The sequence below is a fragment of the Petaurus breviceps genome, unplaced genomic scaffold (genome assembly GCF_028583685.1).
Source record: "Petaurus breviceps papuanus isolate PSGF00001 unplaced genomic scaffold, PetGlider_PUasm1.0 90639, whole genome shotgun sequence".
Taxonomy (NCBI): Eukaryota; Metazoa; Chordata; class Mammalia; order Diprotodontia; family Petauridae; genus Petaurus; species Petaurus breviceps.
Window position 1 is genome coordinate 1,061,326 of NW_027187296.1, and position 26,823 is coordinate 1,088,148.

Consider the following 26,823-nt stretch of genomic DNA (forward strand, 5'->3'; position numbering starts at 1 on the left):
AGTTTCAAAGACTAATAGATTTGGATCTCTAGATGTTCCACTATCTTCTTTTTTTCCACAGCTTAATAGTTACATAGTTTTTCCAGTTACATGTAAAGATAGGTTTCAACCTTCATTTTTATAAAGATTTTGAGTTCCAGATTTTTCTCCCTCTTTCAGTCTGTCTTCCCCAAGACAGCAAGTAGTCTGATATGGGTTATATATGTACAATCATATTAAACATATTTCCACGTTAGTCATATTGTGAAAAAAGTAACAGAACAAAAGGAAAAAAACACCAAAAAAATGAAAATAATATGCTTCAATCTGTATTCAGGCACCATATTTCTTTCTCTGGATATGTATAGCATTTTCCATCATAAGTCTTTTGGAATTGTCTTGGATCATTATATTGCTGAGAGAAGCTAAGTGAATCATAGTTGATCATCACACAGTGTTACTGTTATGTGTACAGTGTTTTTCTAGTTCTGCTCCCTTAGCATCAGTCACTGTAAGTCTGTCCAGATTTTTCTGAAATTTGCTCATCTCCCCTATCTTCTTAAGCCCAGCTTATTCTCTTTATACTTTCTGCCTTGGTGATCTCTTAACTCCATGGTGATGACTCCTAAGTATACATATCTAGTCCTAATCTCTCTATTGAGCCCCAGTCCTGTATTACCAGATGCCTTGGAGTCTCTATGTGGATGTCCTATGAGCATCTCAAATTCAGCATCTTCTGAATGCAGTTCATATTTCATCCAAAACCTATCCTTATACCAAATTGCACCACTTCTATTAATGCCATCACTATTGTTCAACTTACCAAAGTTTATACAGTTGGGGTCATGACTGACTGTTCATTTTCCTATCCCTATATCCAATCAGTTGCTAAAGCTTAAGTGATCCTACCTATACAGAATTTCTTTTGCCCGTCCTCTTCTCTCAACTCACAGTCTGACCCCCTACTGAGGCCCTTACCACTTCTTTCTTGAACTCTTGAAAGAGCTTCTTTATTCATCTTCCTTCTTTCACTTTCTTGCTTTTCCAATTCATCATCTACACAGCTGACATTGATATTCCTGAAAGAGAGTTGTCACCTCCTACAGAAAATCTCCAGTGGCTCCCTTTCACTTCTAAGATAAACTATAAAATCCTCAGCCTCTCATTTAATATCTTCCATAGTTCATCTTTTGTCTACCCTACCAGTCTTATTCCATATCACTGCCAATCACACACTCTGTTACAGCTATACTGACCTGCTAGGTATTCCTCATTAGTGACTTTGCATCTTTCATCTTTGTGCCTTCATACGAGGGTCTCCATGTCTGGAATTAATGACTGAATGAACATTTATTAAGTCCTTCCTATTTTCAGAGCACTGTGTTAGGTGCTGGGAATACATAAAGAAGAGCAAGACAGTCCTGGTTCTCAGGAATTCACATTCTAATAGAAGATGATGGGAGGTTTCAGCTATAAGTAAGATGGAAAGCCACAATGGTTTTTAGGGTACAGCAGGAAAGCAAATAATAGTGCATCTCTCCTTTAATGTCATTTCCATGGATAAAATCATATCTGTTTCTGTTGTTGAACCATTTAATAATGACAAGGATCTTGGTGGCAAGAACTCTCTTTTCCAAGTCTTCATTCATTAGCTCTGTCTGCAGAAGCATTCACTTCGGCATGAATTTGATCCCCTGGATGATGGCTATGGGAACTGGGCCGGAAGCAGAATCAGTGGTCTCTGAGTGGAGATTGGAGGAGTGGGGAAAGGGTGTTGGGGTAGGGATCCTGGATTATTTCCATGAAGACCTGTAAAGCCACACACGAGCAGCTTTCCAGAGGATGGCTGCTGTGAACAACTTTAAAGGTTCTGATAGTGAACACTCTATTTAATAACAAATCAAAGCAAGACATTCACAGTAAATCAAGGTACAGCATTCACAATGTTACAATTTATCACAGAAAATCAAAATACAGCATTCACAACTTATCACAGAAAATGGCCACATAATTTTTACCCCAGTGGTCACAAAGTTTTGAACAAAGAACAATCATTTAGTAACTCAATCATTCAATCCTCTCAGTCATTCAATCATCCTTAAGGAGGTTTGCCTCCTTAAGGGACACAAAGTACAATAGTCAAAGTTCTCCACTTATGGGGCACACCTAGTTAACTCAATCAGTCACTTATTCACTATTCAATCATCAGAAAATACACAAGCCCTCCACCCCTAGGTGGTCACTAATAAATGACAATTTCTCAGTCAGTCTTCTTTTAGCATGACTCGGGTAGTCTCTCAGATTCCCAAGTCCTACCTGGATTCACCAAACTGTCACCTGGGTTCAAAGGCAGACAGTTCCCAGGTCCTTGCTGTTACATCAGCAACAGGGGTTCATACCTTCTGTTTCTTTAACAAAGGCTTGATTAATTACTAAGTGCTAAGTACCCTGTTACCTTTGCCAATACAAAGGGATCAAATTACATTACTATTACAGGGCCTAAAGGAAAGTTGTGGTAGAAATGCTATTGGTGACTTGACTTGACTTGCCTGGCACATGCCACCTCTCCTTCAGAATACCTTGCTACTTCAGCTAGGCTGGCGCTTGTGTCCTGTAGGTGACATATGGTAGGGTGTGGCTGGCCCTTTCTCCACAAAGGCTGCTTCTGTGGATGATTGCTTTAGTGACTGGGCTGTAAGCAAGGCCAGTGTGTTGGTATAGGAATGGGGGCATATGCACGGGGCACTGTGTTCCCAAGGGTTCTTGGATTTACCTTCTTGTTGGTGTAACCCTATCTCTCTTCACTTTGCTTTAATAAATCTCTAACTTCTTTCAAATCACAGCTTAGCTACCACCTCTTACATGAGGCTTTTCTGGACACCCTCCCCAACCCAGTTATTAGTTCGAATGCTCTCTCTCCCTCCTTTTTATCTCTCTGTTGCTTTGTTTTACTTGCTATATGTGTTGTATGTATGTATGTATGTATCCCCGAAGTTCAATGTAACTTTCATGAGGGTAGTGGCTGCTTTTTTTTTTTTTGGTTATTTGTATCTCTAGTGCCTAGGGACTTCCTTATAATAGGCCCTACATTCTAATTGAACTGAATTTTCATTATCATGTCAGCTTAGTCTACTTGCTGAAGTTTAATGAGTGATGTTGCTTTCATTCAGATATGCTTTAAATTATTCTTGAAGGGTTTCTTTTGCTAGATTTATTGATGGCAGGTTAAATGAGGAAGGCAACTATACAAGTGCAGTGGCATTCTGGTGTTTTATCAGTCTGTCCCCAAATACATAAATGTTAGTAATGATGTTATTTAAATAGGCCTATGTATCTGACATGGAAGCAAGTTAACACTTTTGGCCAGGAAGACTTCATCTTACTTGTAGCCTAAAGCTACTTCTGAGCCTTCTGCAAAGTTGACAGGATTTCTCATCTGTTTGGAGTTTGGCATATTTAGTCAGGAGTTAGGTATTGGATCCCTGGAGTTAAGTTTTGGATTCCTGCAATCTGGCCCTTTATTCTGACCTCCTGATGGTGATTGACTTAGCTCCCTTGATAGGAATTATCATTTAGAGAGACTTGGAATCTAGTAAAGCTGTGCCAGACTAAATCTTAGGCTTTTTTAGTAATCAAATTCATTTAGAGCCTTCAGTTCTGTGATGCTAATGAAAGCAGTTGAAACATTTCCTGGATTCTAGCTTGGGCCTTCTGCCTTTGTCTGTGTTATCTTCAAGCCTTTGTGCTTCAGCTACACATTTCTTAGGTTTGTTAGCTTATCATTGCCTCCTGACTGTCATGAAAACTTTCTGTGGGGGATATGAACTGTGTGTTCCTTAAATGGTTTCACTCTTTTTAAGGAACTTATTATAACTGGATCATTTACATGATACTTCTTGAACTTCTTTTTCTAGTCATCTAATTGCTGATTTGTACCTGAATACCTGTACTTTTAGATGTTCCCTCATTCCCTGGATTGGGCAGTTTTTCAGGTTTTCAGATGTCTTTTTACCTACATTACTTTTGAGTTTTAAATACAGCTTTTGTTTCATTAAAGAGATTCCAAGGCAGAGGTAGGTGGGAGTGCATTTCAGGCATGGTGGGCACCTAGTTGTAGGGCACAGAAATAGGCAGTAATATGGAAGAAAGGCAGGGTGGCCTTTTGGCTAAAGAGGCGGCCTCAGTCAGGAATTTGGGCAACTTACTTAAACTTTCATTACCTCAGGCAACTTGCAGACTAAAATTTGCAGAGCAGTTGTTGATCTTCATTGCTAACAGGACTTTTACTCACCGGAGAGCTCCCAAGTCAATGAAGTAATAAGATTTCAATTTGACCAAAAACAAAAGTAATTCATTTATATAGTTTGTGTATTAGAGAGTTGGGAAACACTGAAAGGGAAGATTGCCACCCACTTGGGATATTAGAGAAAACTATTGTTTGATGATGATAACAAAGATGAATGAAGGAAGGATAAAGCATTTATTAATGGAGAGATTATACCTCTGATCAATACAATGACCCAAGACAGTTCCAAAGGACTCATGATGAATAATATTATCCATATTCAGAGGGAGAACTGATGAACTCTGGGTGCAGATTGAAGCATACTTTTTTCACATTATTTTCCTTGCTTGGGGTGGGGGGAGGGGTGTAGCAGCAACTTGGTTAATATGGAAATATGCTTTGCATGACTTCACATGTTTAATTGATATATTGCTTGCCTTCTCAATGGGCAAGGGAGGCACTGGAAGGAGGGAGAGAATTTGCAACTCCAGATTTTTTTTAAATGTTTAAAAAAGTAAAATATCTATAAGAGCAAAAGCAACATGTATTAGAATTTTTTTTAAACCAAAGAAAATGCTTTTGTTTTGTGTCCCCTTCCTAGCCTGCTAATTAATTTATGACATTATGAAATGGGGACAGGCATTCCCTTTTCTTTGGGTACTTTGCCTGGAAAGGCCCTAATTGGCAGCAGGAAATGAGGTGCTAATCATACTTTAAGCACAGAAAGCATGGGGGCAAGAAGCTCATAAAGGCAGAGATAAACAGCAAAAGAGGTACACAGGCAGATGTTGGGGTGGTGGTGGGAGAATGAAATGGTGAAAAAAGAAGAAGCAGAGGGAGGAATGCAAAGAATATCACTCACATAACCATGGATTAGAGTTGAGGGCACTAGGCATCATGGACCTGATGATGGAGATAGGTGGGGGGGGGCAAGAGTTTGAAGTCTCATTTTTATAGGGATTTGGAGGGGAACATTATTAGTTCATTAATGTACACAAATCATCTCAACATTATTGGTAAGACTTTAAAGTTAACATGTCCTCATTACCTCCAATCAGGACTTTTTTGATGTTTTGCTGATCTGGAACTGTGGAGGTCTGGAATTTGTCTAGAATTAACATAGCATAGGACCAGAACCCCAACGGCAATACCTGCATGGCTTCTGCTGATTGAGCACATGTGACCAGGATGTGAATTTTGGTTACTATATGATACAATTTGTAAATTACGCTTCTTTAATCTTTGGGACCATTTGTTATGGGACTTCCAGGTTCCCCTTTACATCTTAATTTCTGTTATTGTGCTTTTATACTAGCTGATTATAAGCTTACTATACTGACTAGAAAGGGAGGGATTTCAGAATAACCAGAATAAGAAACAGTTTTAACATGTTTTCCTTTTCTTTTTTTTTGAAATGTAGTTCATGGGATCGTAGTTGTAGTCAGATTTTACAGAGTTTTGATTTTACTGATTTTTTTTTATTGCTTCGTGTAACTCTTGCAACATTTTGTTGTGTGTTTCATATTATTCATATCACTATTTTATAATACCTTAATATAACATATATTTGGCTATTATCTAGTGCCAGCCATATAGATTGTTTTCTCAGTATTTTTCTGTTGCAATTAAGGACCTAATTCTGATCAGTAAAGAAATTAGTGATTGAAATAGAAATGATGAAAACCTATGGAGAATTTGTCATTTTAAAGTTCATGATAGAACCATTCTTCAATTGATAAATGATCAATGGATGAATAGGCAGTTCTCAAAGGTATCCAGGATATGAAGAAATGCTTCAAATCACTAATAATTAGAGAAATGCAAATTAAAGCAGCTCTGAGGTTCTACCTCACATTCATCAGATTGGCAAAGATGACAAAAATGTATAATGGCATGTTAGATAGGCTAAGGGGGAAAAATACATAAATTTATTGTTGGTGGAACTGTGAATTGGTATAGCCATTCTAGAAAGCAATATATAACTAGGTTCTGAGAGTCACTAAACTGTGCGTTCCCTTTCACCCAATGAGATCTTTTCTGGGTCTGTACCCAGAGCAAAAGGACACATATGTATAAAAAGTATTTATAGTAGTTCTTTTTTTTTTTTTTAGTGGCAAAGAACATGAAACTGAGGGGGTACCTATCATTTGGGAAATGACTGAATAAGCTATGTTATATAAATGAATGGAATAATGTGTTGTAAGAAATAATGAAGGGAAACTATTGAATTAATAAATAAAACTAAGAGCTGGTTTTAAGAAAAAAAAAACAATAAAATTGATAGACCTTTAGTCAATATGATAAAAAAAAAAGAAAGAAGAAAATCAAATTACGGGTATCAAAAATGAAAAGGGTAAACCTCCCTCCAATGAAGAGGAAATTAAAACAATAATTAAGGATTATTTTGCCGAATTGTATGCACGTAAATTTGATAATTTTAGTGAAATGGGTGAATATTTACAAAAATAAAAGTTTCCCAGAGATGAATTGAAGAGGAAGTAAATTACTTAATCCCATCTCAGAAAAAGAAGTCGAACAAGCCATTGGCAAACTCCCTGGAAAAAATCTCCAGGGCCATGTGAATTTACTAGCGAATTCTATCAAACATTTAAAGAACAGTTGATTCCAGTACTCTACAAACTATTTGGGAAAATTGGTGAAGAAAGAATCCTACCAAATTGTTTTTATTGACACAAATATGGTACTGATACCTAAATCAGGAAGAGACAAAATGGAGAAAGAAAAGTATAGACCAGTTTCCCTCATGAATAAAGATGCAAAAAAAAATTTTTTTTTTTTTTGCTTTTTGGAGGGCAATTGGAGTTAAGTAATTTGCCCCGGGGTCACACAGCTAGTTTTTGTGTTAGGTGTCTGAGGCCGGAGTTGAAGGCTGTTTTCAGAGGAAGAAATTGAAGATATCTATGAGCATATGAAAAAATGCTTTAAATCACTATTGATGGGGCGGCCAGGTAGCATAGAGAGTAAGAGCCCCGGCTCCAGTGTTGAGAAGACCTGGAGATCGAATCCCGGGCTCAGACACTTAGCACCCACCCAGAAACACCTGGCCGTGTAACCTTGAGTAAGTTACTTAACCCCAATTGCTTAGGGGCGGCCAGGTGGCTCAGCGAGTAAGAGCACTGGCTCCAGTGTCGGGATGACCTGGATCAAATCCGGGCTCAGATACTCAGCACCACACCCAGAAATATCTGGCCATGTAACCTTGAGCAAGTTACTTAACCCCGATTGCTTTAAAAAAAAAAAATAAATAAATGAATCACTATTGATTAGAGAAATGCAAACCAAAACAACTCCGAGGTACCACATCTCACCAGCCAGATTGGCTAAGATAACAAAACAGGAAAATGACAAATGCTGGAGAGGATGTGGAAAAATTGGAACACTAATGCATTGTTGTTGGAGTTGTAAATGGATTCAACCATTCTGGAGAGCAATATGGAACTATGCCCAAGGGGCTATAAATAAGTGCATACATACCCTTTGACCCAACAATACCATTTCTAGGGTTGATCTAAGAGATCAGAGAAGTGGGAGGAAGACCCATATGTACAAAAATATTTATAGCAGCTCTTTTTGTGGTGGCAGAGAATTGGAAATTAAGGGGATGCCCATCAATTGGGGAATGGCTGGCTAAACAAGTTGTGGTATATGAATGTAATGGAATACTATTGTTCTATAAAATATGAGGAGCAGATAGACTTCATATTTACCTGGAGAGACTTACACAAACTGATGTTGAATATGAAGAGCAGAACCAAGAGAAATTTGTACACAATAACAGACACAACATATGTGTGATGACCAACTTTGATAGACTGGACTCTTCTCAGCAAAGCAAGGTTATAATTCAACTCCAAAAGACTCATGAGGGAAGGAGATGTCTACATTCAGAGAAAGAACTAGAAGGAACAGAGTTTGAATCCAGATTGAAGCAAACTACCTGCTCTCTTTCTTTTTCTTGTTTGGTTTTGTTTCCTCTTTCCCATTCTTCATTCCATCGATTACAATCCTTCTTTACAACCTGACTGTCTAATGTGAAAGTATTTGCAGATCATATACTTGATTGTATGCCGACATGGGGGGTGGGGGGAAGAGGATAGGGAGGGGGAGAAAATTTAGAACTGAATCTTGTAAACTAAAAGTAAACAAACAAATTAATAAAGACAAAAAAAAAGAAAAAAAAAGAAATGATGAAGGGTATGATATTAGAGACGCCTAGGAAGACTTGTATAAGGAGAACAATGTTTACAGTAACAGCATCCATAAAGACAACTTCCAGAGGACTGGTGATCTACGATGCTACCCACTTCCTAACAGAGATGTGATGAATTCAAGATTCAGAATTAGACACAATTTTTGACATGGACAATGTGGGGATTTATTTTGCTTGTTTGTGAATATTTGTTAAAAATGTCTTGTTTTTCTTTAAAATTGAGGACTAGGTGGTGAAGGTGAGAAAAAGAACGAATGCTTGTTAATTGAAAGATAAAAATAAGATGAAAGAAAAAAATTTAAGTTTATGATTGCCAGTGAATCTGGACATACAAGACATACTCTAGATCAAAGAAAAGAGAATGATGAAGCTTCCCCAAAGACAAGTATCTGATAAGCCCAGATTTTAAGAATACATGTTTAAAAAAGAAGGGGCATATGACTAAGGAAGTCTTCCAAAGTTGCATAGACTTACAAAAATAGTATCGAGAAGACTAAGGCCCCAAATGAACTGAGATTGTTTTTTAAAAGGCTATGGGTAGGGGCAGCCAGGTAGCACAGCAAGTAAGAGCACCGGCTCCAGTGTCGGGATGACATGTGGATCAAATCCGGGCTCAGACACTTATTACCCACCCAGAAACACCTGGCCGTGTAACCTTGAGCAAGTTACTTAACCCCAATTGCTTAGGGGCGGCTAGGTGGCTCAGCGAGTAAGAGCACCAGCTTCAGTGTCGGGATGACCTGGGGATCAAATCCGGGCTTTGATACTCAGCACCACCCCCAGAAATAACTGGCCGTGTAACCTTGAGCAAGTTACTTAACCCCAATTGCTTTAAAAAAAAAAAAGGCTATGGGTAGAGGGAGAGTTACCAAAAAAAAAACAAACAAACCCTTTTTAGAAGTTTGGGGAAAAAATGATGAAGTCTACTACATGGGACACATGGTATAAAACTAAACAATACGGAAAAGGCAGAGCAAGAGAAAAGATGGTGAAAGAGAGACTAAAAAATTACTTAGAGAGTTCATAAGGGTATTAATAAAACTGTTAAAAGTTTTGATGAATTGACCTATATGGTCACTTTAATTTCTAAGATTTGTGTTCCTGTTATATGAAAGACTTTAGAATCTGTAAAATTATTCCTAAAACACTGTAAGCTTGAGCAAGTTCTTTCACTCAGCTCTCTGAATATTACTTTCTCCCAGTAGAAATGAAAAAAGTTTATGCATCTATCATTGTTAAACATTGAGAGAGAAGAAAAGAGAAGAGAGTGCTTCTAGCTGTTCACACATATCATAACAATGAATTAGTGACTGGAAGTGTCTTTGCTGTGGACTGTAGTTTTATTGAGATTGTCTTCTGTTCTTTTAAACTCGGAGCTTGTGGTTTATTTTAAATTTGAAGGGCTACTGTAGTTTTTAATGAAGAAATCCAAAGAACAATTAAAAAAGATAAAATGAGAGCCTTAAAGAGCTATGGTAAGGGAATATTAACTGACATCTTATATAGTTGCCAATTAATACTTGGCAGTTTTAGAGTGGTTATAATAATTTGATATAAGGATTAATAAGTAGCATGAGTCATCATTACATGTCAGCAAGCATATTACTATTTTTCAGTTAGAATTTTCAGTGCTCATTTAAGCCATTTTTGTTGTTTAAATTTCAGTGACATAATTTCAGATATGAAAATTTCCAAGACATCTACATCTCGAATTTATGCCAGGCCAGACCATCAGATTCAGTTTGATGAAGGACATGGATTTTTGTCTGCAAAAGAGTTGTTGGAACATGACTCTAGGAAAAGGTACTTGTCTTTAATTCTCAATTTTTATTTGCCTCGTTTTCCTAACTATGACTATAAGTTTCCTTCTATTCTTTTGGTTGTGAATTTTGACTGTGTATCTGCCTGCCCATAGACTGTTAAGCAGACAGGGGATGTTAAAACCTATCCTCCCACTCTATGCTGCCCCATTCCCTTCACTGGAGGAAGATTCAGCATCCATGTACATATATTATTCTGGGAACATTCATGTTATAGTCCATATTTGAAATCCTCCTTTCTTTTGATTAGAGCTTTCCCAACTTGGGCTAGGTAAACCTGACCAAATCTTAGATAAGCAATATTCATCTGGCAACCTTGTTTTTTCAGTTGTACGTTAGTGATATGAAGTAAACTCTTACCAGCTTATAGTAACATACCCTAATCTTTCTCCTTAGCAAGGGAAATCTTGGTGTTGAAGCTTGCTGTTGCTACCACCCTAAAATGTGAAGTATGCTAGAGAAGTTGTTGAAATGATAGATCATTTTACTTTATAGTGGTAACTTATAAGATGTTTCTCCTTTTTTGTTGTTGTTGGTTCTCTGATTTAATTAGGTTCCATGGACTCAATGATCGTGTCTACAGAGGTCACTTTTAAGTCTCGGCTCCCTAAACCTATCCCTCCTCCAGACATTCCTGTTACTGTTATGAGGGTCCCTCCATTAAGTTATCTCTGACTCTTCCTTCTCCCTTACTGCCCATATTTAGTCAGTGGTCAAGTTTTATTGTACCTCCATAGCAGCTTTTCCCTTTCTTTCCTCCATTCACATAAATGCCAATCTATTTTATTCCCTTGTGAAGTTAATTTTATAAAAATGATACTCCTTGCCCTCAAGAAGACTACGTTGTACTAGGAGGGATATAATATGAGCACAGATGAATTACAGATCATAAAGTTATTTCAGAAGAAAGAGAAACTAAAGGAGAAAGAAAAGGCCTTTTTAGAAATTGGCATCTGACCACTGTTGAACTAGTAGATCAGTGGAATTTTGTAGCTTATAGTTTGCTAGATTTTTTAAAAAAATATTTCCTAAAGTCTCTTATACTAATCTTATGGAAAAGGTGAAGAGATGTGGACTAGAAGAGAGTGCAATTATATGGATTCAGACTGCTTGAATGGCTGGATTCAGAATAGTTATTAATGGTTCAGTGTCAGCTTGATAGGAAGTCTCCATTGGAGTTACCAAGGGCTCTGTGCCTGCTCTTGTGCTGATTAACATTTTTGTAAGTGACTTAAAAGACATGCATGGCATGCAGGTGACACAAACTGGGAGAAATAGCTAATGCACAGCATGATAGAGTCAGGATCTAACAAGATCTTGACAGACTTGAACAACTTATTAAAACTTGAACCTGAAATAGATTAAAATGGTAGAGAAAAGGTATGGTCTTTCTGCTTCCCACCTTTTTTGATCCTCTTATAATGGTTGAGAAGTAACTGTCAAAACCTGGGAGTAGTACAGTTTAAAGGAGTAATTTCTATCTCCACCCCTCCTGATATATTTTAAAGCATCTCTGTTTGTTTGGAAGGTGAGTTGCAGAATGGTATACTCCCCCCCTCTTCCCAAATGTCTCCCACTTAGATCCCATCAGTTAAAAGATTGTTTATATTAATGGGCTCCCCTATTAAAATGCAGATATACCCCCGAGGAATTTAAACTGATCAGCAATTCATACATTATTGAGAATTACCACAATCTGCTAATTAGATTCCTTTATTAGATTCCTTCACCTAGTAGAGATCTCTACTGTGGGGACAATTTGAATTGCCAGGAAGTGGGGAGGAGCTGTTATTTTAAGTAGAGAGCAGACCTGGAGGGCTTTGAATAACCAGAAAACTGTTTAAAAAAAAAAGAAGAAGAAGAAGAAGAAAGCACTATGGGGTAGGAAATTGAAGCCCAGGAGGTTGAGAGGTAGAAAACCAATTTTGCCTGAGATCCTGATGTCAAAAATGGCTTTGCAAGCTATGAAAATTGTCTCTCCACCTTGGGTACCTTAGGTTCCTAAGCCTCATCTGTCGGTGGAAAATCACTTTACATAAATAGGAAAGTGTAAAAATCCTGTGCTATACCACTCACTTTCCAAATTCATTTGTGATGTACATGTATGTGTATGATCCAAATCTATTTTTTCATTGGCTATAGGAAACTTCTACTACCAATGCAGATGAGTGAATGTGTTCTGCATTTTGAAGGTGTTGAGTTGCCCAGAGTCCTGAGAGGCATGTCACATTGGCATTTCACTTTGAAGATCCTGTGCATAAGAGTAGGAAGCAGTGAAATATGAAATAGTTCATCAGAGTGCAAAAACTTGAAGTATAGGAAGAAAAGATTAACATGCCATTAATTATGGCTAATTAAAAGACTAATTAAAAGTTGAAACTACATGAATATTCTAAGCACTCTTGACTGCTTTGTAAGTTGGAATGTTTTGATTTAGCTGTTATCGTTTACAATTAGAATTTACAGTATTTTATGCAATCAAAAAGGCAAGAAATGGTATTCCCAATGTTGTAGTTATAACTGCTAAATTAATATTTAACAGTTTTGCCATTACATTAGATTTTCTTATGACTTAAATTGAAATAAATCAGCTATAAAATAATGGCATATTATGCTAATCCTGTCAGTAGGAATGTTGGGAATTGAGCTGCATTACCGAATGAATTGCCTTATGAAATAAAAATTCAAAGGTATAAAACCTCATTTCGTCTAGAATTTGTTTCAATTTCTACCTTTAAAACATTTCATGTAAAATATTTTTTTCGTAAACAACTTAAAATTGGAGCATATAAAAGTGTTCTTAGGAAATATATTTTCCCCTTTTGGTTTTAGGAAAGGATTATTCACAGGGAGGAGACTTAATATTTTCCCTGTGGCTGGAACAGCTCCTGAAGAGGCACCTGAAACAGGTTGGTTATGAAACAACAATAACAAATTACTTTTCTCAAGAATTCATTTCTCAAAGACCTCAGTGTTTTATATTCATAGTGGCAAAGTATTTGAATATGCTATCCTGTTAGTGGCCTAAATCTTAGATAGAAATGATGGTTAATTACATTACTAGCTTCCCCAAATGAACACTCTCCATTCTTTATGATGAATAATTTATATATTCTCCCCTATGTAACTGCAAAATGTTATTTATCATAGGAGCTTAGAAATATGAAGGAAAACACTCGTGGCCTATTCTTTTTCTCTTGTAATTAGTCTTTATACTCCAAATTCTCCTGTCTTATTTTTCAGACAGAAGTAAAATTCCTTAGTTTTCAGTTATAATTAGAAGGAATTAATTTTACATGTTACCTAGAGGCATGGGATTAAATACTGCCTTATTTCTTAAGTAGGCCTGATTTCATTTGTCCTTGCACTGATGCATGTGCAACTCCAAATGAGTTTCTGTGACTAAAAAAAAAATTTTAATCAGGTTACTTTATTAAGGATCTACTACTGTGTGCCAGGGACTGTGCTAATTACTAGGAATACAATTAAGAGGAAAAAGATAGTCCATACCCTCAAGGAACTCACAGTCTAATGGGGAAGACCACAAGCAAAAGATAAATACAGATAAGCTATATGCATGATAAATAGGAAATAATAAAAAGGGGAGCAGCATTAGAATTAAGAAGGGTTGCAAAAGACTTCTTTGGTGGCCATCTTTTTGTCTTTCTAGTGATGAAGTCATATATGCTTGCTTAGTCAGCCTTCCCAACTTCTTGGACTACCAGAACTTGTGTTCCATTTCTTGTGTTTTTTTTTTCTTTTTGGAGGGAGGGTAGGCAGGGCAATTGAGGTTAAGTGACTTGCCCAAGGTCACATGGCTAGTAAGTGTTAAGTGTCTGAGGCTGAATTTGAATTTGGGTCCTCCTGACTCCAGGGCTGGTGCTTTATGACTATGCCACCTAACCGCCCCTTGTGTTCTATTTCTATAATGTTTACTAACCCAGGGTCACCTCCTTGACATAATGAGATACTAGGATAGGACTTCAGTAGAGGGGATTATGTTAAATAATGTTTTCTAACATTGGTAGCCTCCTGAATTAGTTTAAAACATAGTCTGAGTGTTTCATTGACTTTCTTTAGGAAAGAGAAATCCAATAATTAAATAGTAAATTAAAGCTAAAAGATCTTATTATCAGTTATAATAAAATGGTGCATGCTCACCACGTAGGACATTTATTCTGAGATTTGCTAAAAAAAAAATTTTAGAAGAAAACCTTAAGTGTCCCTAAAGTCACTTTGATTATAAATATAACTTGACTATACAGACTCTATAGTGAGTTTTTGTAGAATGTTATTAGATTTTAACCAAAACCACATCTTAAAATTTTCATTATATACAAACTTGGACTTGTAAGTCATTAAGTTGAAATTCCAGAGTTACATTTTATTTAAGGTTGCCTTCAGAGGGATACCAGGCTGAAAATAAGTCAACTTTTTTGGGGGGGGAGGTGAGGAAGGCAGAAATATGGGGAGAAATAGAAATTTTTTTGTTATTTAGTATTAATTTTTTTCTTTTCTATAACTTTTGAGTTGTGTTACAAAAGGTTTTTTTTAATTAGTTGGTTGCTTGCAGCAAATTTTCCCATAGAAACAGTGTATGTGGAGATTAAATTGCAGATAGCCCACAACATAGGCTAACCTGACAGCTTTAGCACCATGTATATAACATGCTTCCATGGGAAAACACATTTTAAACTGTGGTAGAAGAAAACACTAAGGCATTGGGAACCTATCTCCTCTCCTCCTACTAAAAAGATAGATTTATACTATAAACTTATGGGGTGGCTAGGTGGTGCAGTGAGTAAAGCGCTGGCCCCAGAGTCAGGAGGACCTGAGTTCGGTTCCAGCCTTAGACACTTAACACCCACCCACCCACACACACACACACACACACACAAAACTAGCTGTGTAACCTTGGGCAAGTTATTTAACCCCAATTGCCTTCCAAAAGGAAAAAAAAAAAAAAACTATAAACTTACCTCACAGCTACTGCCGATGGAGTACATGGCAAGAAAGTAACTTTTTGTGTTTGTGGCATACAGAACTTTGTATCTAGCTTCATGGAGAGTGGATCTTTGTAGGAGTGAGATATTTGTAAATCAGGGAATGTTTGTCATTTCCTAGATTATTTGAAAATAGAGATGATCTATTTGATATATTGACATTGCAGAAAGCATGTACTATAGAGAAGGAATTGTATACTGTGCCAGAAGGATGGTACTGAAGTAAGCTTCAGACATACCTACAAGGCCTTTGAAGTGCTGTTTCTCTTAAAATTATTACAGTTGAAGTTCCCGGATGTTTTTTTGTATTGGTGCCTATAGTTACATCCTTCTTGTTAAGTAGTAAATCAGACAAACAACCAAATCCCAGATAGAGAGTCAAAACTTAAGTGTTTAAACTGCTGTGAAGGACAAAGCTGTCTCTTTCCAAGAGGCCCATTTATATGACTCTATTTATTCAGAGAAGCTCATGTCTTCCATTTTCTATACCTATTATTATTACTTGAAACCATGACTGTATCTCAGCTTGTAATTTTTATCTCCTTAGTTTGTTTCTACATGGATGGCATGACTAGAACATGTGCACCAAGGTTGCAGTCATAGTAAAGAATGGGCTTAATTATCTATATAGAATGATGACATCTGATTATATTGGTATATTTTCATTCATTCAGATGGTGAGCTGAGTCTTAATAACCTATGGTGTCTGCTATTTGCACTTTAAAGCCTTTGGGGCAGTGATATAAGTTAAGAGGAGAACAAGATGAAGTGTAGCACCACCATTTAGACATTTTAAATTAGATGTCCTAGAGACTTTGCAAACTCAGCATATCCCAAACTGAGCTGATTATCTTTTCCCCAAACCCTTCTCTCTTCTAGACTTCCTGTTTCTGTTGAAAATACTGCCATCCGTCAGTCTCCCAGATTTGTAACCCCAGCATTATCCTTGACTCATGTTCTTTGTCAACTCACATATCCAGTCATTTACTAAATCTTGCTGTTTCTACCTGCACAACATATTTCTCATCCAAACTCTTCTTTATGTTCACATAAATACTACTGTATTTCAGGCCCTTATCAGCTTCTTGCCTAGACTATTGTAACAGCTTCCTAATTGCTCTCCCTGGCCTCAAGTCTCACACCATTGCAGTCTATCCTACAAGCTGCTGCTAAAGTAATTTTCCTTTAATGCAAATCTGACTGCGTTACTTCCCTACTCAGTTAACTCCAGTAGCTTCCTATTGCTTCTAGAATAAAACATCAGCCCTGTTTAACTTTTAAAGGCCTACATACCTTGGACCCAACTTAGATTTCCAGGCTCACTGGATAGAGCCTGTATTTGTGATTCACCTTTAATGGCCTTCTTTCAGTTTTTCACATATGACTGCATCTCATGGCTCTATTCCTTTACACTATTAACTGTTCTTGCTGCCTGGAATGCACTCTGCACCCTTCCTTCCTGTAAGATACAGCCCAAGCACAGTCTTTTTCATGAAATTTTACCTGATTTTCACAAACTAATGGTGCCCTCCTTCCCGAATTACCTTCCATTTAACCATTTTGTATATATTTGCATCTATTCTCTTTTTTGTTTTTTAAAGCAATCAGGATTAAGTAACTTGCTCAAGGTTACATGGCCAGTTATTTCTGGGTGTGGTGCTGAGTATCTGAGCCTGGATTTGATCCAGGTCATCCCAACACTGGAGCCGGTGTTACTCACTGTGCTACCTGGATGCCCCGCATCTATTCTCTTTTTATTCATGCTATATTCATTTATGTACTTATTCTTTCCTTCATTAGAACATAAGATCCTTATGGATTGTCATTTTTTGTACTTCAGTCAGTGCCTGACACACAGTAACTGGTGCTTATTAAATGCTTTTTTAGTTACAGTAGTAAAGCACACGAAACTTATACAATGTGATTCCTTTTGAAGTCTTAAGGATTAAAGTGTGGAATTTTGTGAGAATTGTTATGAATAACACTAATCACATTATTTGTATTGATGCCTTTACTGGTCATCAAAACTAAGAAATCCTTAATTCTTATTTTGATGGAATCTAACATTCCAGATGCCAGACAATAATTAACAAGGTCAAGTTGTTTTAATAATAGCTAACATTAATGTGGGAATTTGTTTATTTGATTATACATGTTTATAAGAAAGATTTTGTTTTTCTTCTTAATGGGAGAAAGAAGTAGAAGGGAGAGCAGGTAGATATATTTTTGAAAAAAAAGTTAAAACTAATGTACTGTTGGTGGAGTTGTGAACTGATCCAACCATGCTGGAGAGCAATCTGGAACTATGCCCAATGGGGTATAAATAAGTGCATACCCTGTGACCCAGCAATATCATTTCTAGGGTTATATCCCAAAGAGATCAGAGAAGTGGGAGGAGGACCCATATGTACAAAATATTTATAGCACTTCTTTTTGTGTGGCAAAGAATTGGAAATCAAGGGGATGCCCATCAATTGGGGAATGGCTGAACAAGCTGTGGTATATGAATGTAATGGAATACTACTGTGCTATAAAAAAATGAGGAGCAATCAGACTTCATAATAACCTGGAGAGACTTATATAAACTGATGCTGAGTGAAGGCAGCAGAACCAGGAGAAATCTGTACACAATCACAGACACAATGTATATGTGACTACTAGCTTCAATAGACTGGGCTCCTCTCAGCAATGTAAGGTTATAAGACAACTCCAAAAGACTTATGATGGCTTTTAAAGAGATATCCACATCCAGATTGAGAGCTATGGAGTCTGAATGCAGATTGAAACAAACTACTTGCCCTCTTTCTTTTTCTTGTTTTGTTTTGTTTCCTCTTTCCCACTGATCATTCCATCAGTTATAATACTTCTTTACAACCTGACTAATGATTAATGTAAAGATATTTGTAGATCCTGTATTTGAGTGCATGCCGCCATGACAGCAGGGGAAGGGGAGAGGAAGGGGAGAGAAAATTTGAAACTGAAGGGACTGTGGAACTGAATGTTGTAAACTAAAAATAAATTTAAAAATTAATTAAATAAAAAAAATTTAAAATGTCTTATGTACACAGTAAAAAAAAAGTTCATTTAAAAAAGAATTAAAAGGCATCTGGGACTTTGTAAGTTTTGTTCTTTTCTGGATTGTTTACTTTTGCCCCAAAGTCTTTGAAATGTAATAAAACCTGTTAGCCAAAATAATAATGACAAATAACAATTTATATTTTTATGATACTTTATGGTTTATAAGGTATTTAACATATGTGATTTCATTTAATCCTCAAAAATGTGCTGTAAGATACATAGTAAAAATATAATTCTCTTTATAGCAGAAAAAAACCACAGTTCAAAAAAATGAAATTTCTTGTTAAAATTTACATTGCTTATAAGGGGGCAGGGTCAATATTCAAGACACTTTCTGTTAGACTACATCTTAGTTATGAAGGCACCCTTACATAAAATACTATAAGCTCACTACTTCTGTAGGAAGAGACATCATTTTTCATTGGTTTCTTTTTCCAGCAAATAAGAAGTTGAACCTTCTCCATATTAAAAGAAAGCTTAAATCATTATATCATTCAGGTCAAAACATTAACCTTTCTAGTGTTTCTTAATTATAGCTAATAAGTGAAAAATCTTATGGATTTTGTCTTGTAAATTACATGAGTCTAAAAATCTAACATTAATGTTCAATTTTAACTTTTTGGGATAAAGTTCTTTATGATTGCACTTATTTGAAATAATTTGTTTACTACAGAGACATCACCAACACTTTGGGATGTGGAATTTGCTAAACAGTTAGCCAAAGTAAATCAACAACTTCCCCAGAATGCTTTTGAAGAGATGATCCAGTGGACAAAAGAGGGAAAACTGTGGACATTCCCAATTAACAATGAAGCTGGTATGTCTTTTTTTTTTTTTAAATTAGAAGATAGAAACTACTTCTGGTAGATTCTCTAATTTAAGCTCCATATATGTATATAATTTTGAGTAAATGCATTCATATTACCTAGAAATGAGTTTTTAGAGAGATTTGAGATAAGACTTTTAGATTTCCATTTATTCCTAGCAACTTAGTAAGAAAACATAAAAAAATGACATGGCAAATATCCATTCTTGATGTCATATGCTAATAAAGTTTATTGTATCCATTTAAGTAGTGATGACTTTTTATATTCCAAAGAGATTATAGTATGGCACTTCTCATGTATTATAGATTTGAACAAGTTTAGCAGGACTTTAAAATCTTCACTGTATAAAAGCAGTGAGTTAAAAGTACCTCACCTTATCTATATCAGCCTATATTTGAAACATTAATTCCCCTATAGGAAATGATTTTCTTATAAATTGAATGTGTTGTTGAGTTTGAAGTCTTATGCAAACTTTCCATGAGAAGCCATGATTCTTGGTGCCATCTTTTTTCTATTCCCCTTGAATGTTGGAGCTTCCTAAATCAAGAGAAAACTACCCAGCTGCAATATATTTGTTTATCCTGTTTTGCCATCAGCCAAAATGTATCCAGTATTTTCTGAATATTCTTTTGAATAGTTTTCATTCAGAATAGAGCCTTTGAATTTCTTTGGTGGGTCGGAAAAGGTAGGGCACTGAATTGCATAAAAATGACAAACCTTTACATAGGTTTTAGGAAATTTAAATAGAATTTTAGACTCTTTGATTTTTAATTAGCACTGTAACAGATTTTTATTTTGAAATGGGAATACTATTTTTAAATGTTATATGTGTATTTTCAATTGAATAATAAATAGAATGGAAAAATTTTAATACACCAGGTAGTCCTGAAATAGTTTTCCTTTCCTTTATTTTTAAGGAAGGTTACATTTTACAGAAGCCTTTTTGAGTCTTGCTGAATTTTCTCTTGTCATATTACAATTTTATTGTACAAATACTCAGGTTTTACATGTTTATTCATGTTTTAAAATACCTGTATGTTCATGAACTATAAAACAGAACAAAATAGAATCAGTTAAAAAGAAAAAATCTCAGGGGTTGAGTCAAGATGGCAGAGTAGAAATAGGACTTCTGCACAGCTCCCGCTTCCACCTCCGCCAATTCATGTAAAAATTTACTCTAACCAAACTTTGGAACTACAGAACCCACAAAATGACAGAGAGAAGCTAAATTCCCACTGAAGACAATCCAGCAGGCTGACAGGAAGCAGCCAGCACAGTGCTTTGGGAGCCAAGCCCAGCCCCCATGAGCCGGAGGTTTTAGCCTCAGGGTGGCCTGACCAGCTGCTGGCTGAAGGGAATTCTGATCACTAGCAGCTGTGGCAGTTTTCAGAATTATCAACACATAGATGCCAAGGACAAAGTAAGAAGTCATTGCAGTGTGAACTTTGGGACCTGGGAATTTGGGAGTGCCATTCGGCCTTTGCCCCCCAGGTGAGAAGTGGCTGAGGCACTGCTTCAGAGCTCCTGGCCTGCAGATTGTAGAGGGACCAAGCAACCAGTCTGAGGGATAATTGCTCTTGCTTTAACCTGCTTGGATCTAGATTGCTGTCTAGGGTGGAGGTCCTGGGGTGAGTGAGCAGTTTTTCAGAGCGTGTGGGGGCTTCAGAGAGGGCACCCAACTAATACCTCCAGCAGCTGCAAAAACCCCAGCATTTGGGATAAAGCTCCCATTTCTGGTAGCAGAGTTCTACTGTGGCAAAAGCTCAAAAGTCAAGTAATTGAGTGGCAACATGACCAAGCAAAGGAAGCAAAGCAAACAGAGCAACCCAACTTTACACACCTATTTTGGGGACAAAAAGGATCAAAGCATGGAACAGGAAGAAGACAGTGAAGTCAGAACTTCTGCACCAGAAGCTTCCAAGAAAAATATGATCTGGTTACAGGACATAGAGGAGCTTAAAAAGGATTTTGAAAATCAAATAAGAGAAGCGGAAGAAAAATTGAGAAGAGAAATGAGAACAATGCAAGAAAATTATGAAATGAGAGTCAACAACCTGACTGAAGAAAATAACACCTTAAAAAATAGACTAACTCAAATGGCAAAAGAGGCTCAAAAAGGCAATGAGGAGAAGAATGCCTTAAAAAGCCGAATTTGCCAGATGGAAAAAGAATCTCAAAAGCTCACTGGAGAGAATCATTCCTTCAGAATTAGATTGGAGCAAATGGAAGCTAGTGACTTTATGACAAATTAAGATACTATTAAACAGATCCAAACAAATGAAAAAATAGAAGGCAATGTGAAATATCTCAATGGAAAAACCACTGACCTGGAAAATAGATCCAGGAGAGATAATTTGAAAATTATTGGACTCCCTGAAAGCCATGCTCAAAAAAAGAACCCAGAAATCTTCCTTCAAGAAATTCTCAAGGAAAATTTCCCTGATGTTTTAGAACCAGAAGGCAAAATAGAGGTTGAAAGAATCCAACGATCACTGCCTGAAAAAGATCCCCAAAAGAAAACTAGGAATATTATAGCCAGGTTCCGGAGTTCCCAGATCAGGGAGAAAATGTTACAAGCAGCCAGGAAGAAACACTTTGAATATTGTGGAAAAACAATCAGGATAACCCAGGATCTGGAAGCCTCTACACTGAGGGATCAAAGGGCTTGGAATGTGATATTCTGGAGGTCAAAGAAGTTGGGATTAAAACCAAGACTCACCTACCCAGCAAAACTTAGTATCATGTTTCAGGGGAAAATATGGTCATTCAATGGAAGAGGACTTTCAAGCATTCTTGATGAAAAAACCAGAGTTGAATAGAAAATTTGACATCCATATACAAGAAGCAAGAGAAACATGAGAAGGTAAATAGGGAAAAGAAATCATAAGGAACTTATCAAAGTTGAACTGTTTACATTCTTATATGGAAAAACAATAATTGTAACTTATGAAACTTTTCTCAGTATGAGAATAGTTGAAGGGAATAGAAATGTGTGTGTGTATATACATATATGTATACATAATATATATGTCTCTATAGGAGGGTATATGGGCATATGAATACATATGTGAGTGTGTGTAAATATGTATACAGGTATACATAGACAGAGGGCACAGGACCAATTGAATAGGAAGGGATATTACTTAAAAGGTGAAATTAAGGAAGTGAGAGAGGAAAATAATGAGAGGGGATGGGGAGAGACAAAATGGGGTAAATTATCTCATTTAGAAGAGGGAAGGGAAAACTATTACAATGGAGGGGAAAAACAGGAAAGTAAAAGGGAATGAGTCAACCTTATTCTCATTGAATTTGGCTTAGGGAGGGAATAACATACACACTAAATAGGTTATCTCACCCTACAGAAGAGTAGGGGGGAAGGGGATGAGAGTGGGGATGATGGAAGGATGGGAAATTGGAAGCACCCACTTTTGAAAAGGGACAGTATCAAAGTAGAGAATAGAACAAGTGCAGGGTGGGATAGTATGGAGGGAAATATAGTCAGTCTTTCACAATATATCCACTATGGAAATGTTTTACATAGCTGCACATGTACAACCTATATTGAATTGCTTACCTTCCCAGTAAGGGTGGGTGATGAGGGAGGAAGGGAAGGAATCTGAAATTCAAAGTTTTAAAATCAAATGTTTAAAAATATATACTTCTTCTTATTATTATTATCATTATTATTTTACATGTAACTGGGAAATAAGATATACAGGCATTGGGGCATAGAGATCCACCATGCTCTACTGGAAAGTCGGAGGAGGTATGGGGGCAGATATGGGAGAGAGCAGATTGGGGAAGGGAATATTCAGTGGGAATGCTGTTTTGGGATGGTGGGTAGGGGAAAACTGGGAAGAAAATTTGTATCTCAAAATCTTGTGGAAATGAATGATGTAAACTAAAAAATAAAGAGAGGGAAAAAAAGAATGTACATTCGAAAAAGAAAAATCTCTCTTCTCAAGAAAACAATTTCATTCATTCCTAAAACATCAGTAAGTTTTATGCAGATTGGATGTTTTAAGCCCTGACACAGTTAGCAACATTTGATAAGGTAGTGTTCCAGTATAATTAGGTATGACCTTGTAGTATATGCTTTGGATAGCTGGACTTTTTGTATTCCTGTACATTTTTAAAAAATTTTGCACAATATAACCTTTGAATCTGAAATATCAACAGTATTTTCTGGTGCAAATGACTACCAAGTACAGTTATAGGAAGGTGAATCAGGGCACATCGTCATAGCAACTATGAATTTTCTATTTCCATTCAGCAGTCTTGAATTTCAGCACCTAGCAAAAATTTATCTTATAGTCGATAAAGTTGCTGAGAATGTTTAGTCTCTGAGAAGGGGGGAAACATCTGTTTTGATCAGTCAGGGAAGAAAAATGTGACAGGTATCTATATACACTGCATATTATTGATGCCGCAATGTAGGAAAAGGAGGTGTCTCATTTCCAGCTCCTTAAGACTTTGAATATCTGAAGGAAAAACAGGAAAGAAACCATGGAAACTTTTTGAATTTGATCTCCCTCTTAACCACACATTTGTAAACTTCTAAAGACTTTGAGGAACCTGCACTGTGACCTGGTCCTTCACAATATGGGTTATTTTCCTTTTGTTGTCCTTGGTATTTAATTTTCATTTTTTAAAAAGGTTACTAGATATCATGTTCTTCTCACTTGTCATTAATAACTTCCATGAAGATTTACACACATTCCTTTGGCAAAGGAAATTCCATTGTTGTTTTACTTAAAACAATCTTTTTTCTTTATGAGATAAATAAAGTTTTTCTTTAGTTCTGTGATTGAACAAATGTGAGCATTGGAACATTATAATGGAAATTACACTTTGTGTGTTTACAGTTAACTTCTCATGTTTTTTTCTGGTATCAGAAAGTAAGAAAAGGGGTATGTGTGTGTTAAAAAAAAAAGCTTTTATATTTATGACACTGAAAGCAGCATCTAAATTAACTTTCAAAATTCAAAGTGGTTGTCTCTTCCACAATTCTTCACACTTCTTGGACATTTTCAGAGGCTATGATGACATAACTAGGTACAACAAGATTTTTTTCATGTCTCTTAAGTATTGGGCTGAGGAAAAACTAAACCTTTTGTGGATTTGACTGTTGAATAAATTTAGGAATAATATAGCAACACCCAGTTAACAGCTGGGAACTTTGTTCCTTGAATATGTGCCCAAGGAAGAATTGTCTTTAATCAAAACAATAATAATTGTGTTTGGGGAAATAATGAGATGTTACCCAAAGTCAGTAATTCTCTATTTTGAATTATATCAATTATACTTCTTTTGACTCCTTGTTCCCTTTTCATTGCCACACTTTCACAATACATGGCATAGAATGAGCCAATTTGGACTTGCTCAATTTATCTGACAACGTGTTCATCTGAGCACCTATTTTATGCAAGGCAATCTGCTTGGAGTAATGGGGAAGAAGTTTAATATTGTGGAGCCCATGTTGGTATGTTCTTTGATATTTAGGCCAAGGCATTGATAGAAGAAACTCATGGGAGTAGCATGGAGCAAATCTAGAGCAGACATTCTCAGCCTTCGTTTGTGTCACGCACACGAAGTAGAAACATAATACAGAGTGAAGATGACAAAATTTAATTCAGTGCCCAAAGATATTCTCTATGAAAAAATAGTTTAGAGATTATTGTTATAAACTGACTTTTGCCCTAGTGCATATTTTTTGCATCATTTAGGTATTAGAATGACACTGGAGTTAAGTTCTTGATGAAAACTTCCATCCTGTTATATGTATCTCTTATTTCTGGTTGTTGTTTTTTTTTTCAACTTCCTTTGCCAGGTCAGACCTGAAATAACAGGTGTTTTCACTTAAGAGACATTCTTGGCTAAAATGATTACAAACCCCTCCCTGATGATACAAGGGTAATAAGAAGCATGATTAGTCTTTCTCATCCTTGTACTTCCTCATGCACTCTCTTCGCTCCCCTTCACCTTCTTTACCATTTAGTTGATAAAATAACCTCTTGCCTGCCTATCCTAGACTTCCAAAATAAGTACCTAGGTCATCTCAGACTTGAGGATAGGGGTGGAATTGTAATTTCAGTGGTATAAAAATCTCTTTGAATGAGAAAACTACCTCTACAAATCTGCATTTCATAGATTAGTGGATCAGTTTCTAATATGAAAGAGTATTTCTGTGTATTTGTCTTAAAAGGATGCCAACTTATTTAATTAGTTTCAGTGAAAATATCTGTTTTCAGCTTATAATGGCTTGCTTATTTAAATGAGATTGCTGTCATCATGTGAGTTTTCAGCACATCACAAATGTAAAAAAAAAAAAATCCAGGTCCCAAAAGTAGCTATAAGAAATTCAGAATTAATTACTTCACCATTTTACAGAAACATATATGGGAAATAAATATATTCATTTTAACTCTTTTGTGAACAAACCTTTCATTCTTATTCCTAATTGGTGGAAAGAGCAATAAGCTGACTCAGTTTTTAATATATTTCTGATTTAGATTTTTGTATGCATTCAAATTATATGTGTTTTGGCTCATTTTCTAGGTATTGATGATGATGGTGCTGCTTTTCATGAACATATATTTTTGGACAAATACCTGGAAGATTTTCCAAAGCAAGGACCAATTCGTCATTTCATGGAACTAGTTACTTGTGGACTCTCAAAAAACCCATTTCTAACTGTTAAAGAAAAAGTTGAGCATATAGAGTGGTTTCGGAATTATTTCCATGAAAAAAAGAATATTCTTGAAGAAAATAACATTCAATTCAACTAAAAACATGGACATTTTAATTTTTTTGGAGATGGACACTGTCATAAAATATAGAGAGATTTTACTTTTCCCCCTCATGTTAATTCATGGCGAATAATTGTTGTAATTGATTTGCATTACAAAAAACATTAAATTGTTTAAGAGATTAGCCATGGTGGCTAAAAAAATATTCTTAGTTTTAAAATTTCATTCTATAGATAATAAAAATTATGACATGAGAATTTTAATTTCAGAGAGACATATCCAATCATTTTCTCTTTATCAAGAAGCCATACATCAGTCAAGCAACAAGGATTTCTTAAGCATTTATAATATTCCAGGCACTGTGCTAAAGCATTGGAGCTACAAGACAGAAATGAAAAGGAAATACTGTCTGCCTTCAAGGAGCCTCCAATGGAGATACATATGCTGGCAGCAGTAAAATCATTAGGAATGATATTTTACAAACAAGAGCTGAGGGTAGAATTGCTTTTTGTATCATAATATCATTTAAAACGTGAGACAAAATTCCCCATGACTATGTTGGGGATGCTGTAGACAAGTGTCCATATGAAAAGACATTACAGTATATTTTGAAGATTCCTCTGGGTTTTTTTTTCCTCCTAGTATGTGTCTTGTGTGCCTCATAGGAGCATGATCCACATGTCCTGTGAAGTCAAAGCCATTTAATTGTTTTGTAACATGTATTGGTCACAGAATAAACTTGTGGATTTCATGAGCAATATGATTCAAATATCAGAAAAGTAAACATTGAAAAAGTAAGTTTATTCTTAGAAAGTTAAATTATTGTTTTCCTGGCACATAATAAATGCTTA

At 36.1% G+C, this 26,823-nt stretch overlaps 1 protein-coding gene across 1 annotated transcript in view; it reads left to right on the forward strand.

The window, feature by feature from the left end:
- Positions 1-26,235, forward strand: part of MRPS31 (mitochondrial ribosomal protein S31) — a 33,921-nt gene extending 7,686 nt beyond the window's left edge. Inside the window, exons 4-7 of the mRNA XM_069064618.1 lie at positions 10,161-10,298; positions 13,148-13,224; positions 19,070-19,213; positions 25,782-26,235. Of these exons, the coding sequence (XP_068920719.1) occupies positions 10,161-10,298; positions 13,148-13,224; positions 19,070-19,213; positions 25,782-26,011 (589 nt within the window). The 3' untranslated portion in view covers positions 26,012-26,235. The remainder of the gene's footprint in view (positions 1-10,160; positions 10,299-13,147; positions 13,225-19,069; positions 19,214-25,781) is intronic.
- Positions 26,236-26,823: the final 588 nt, after the last annotated feature.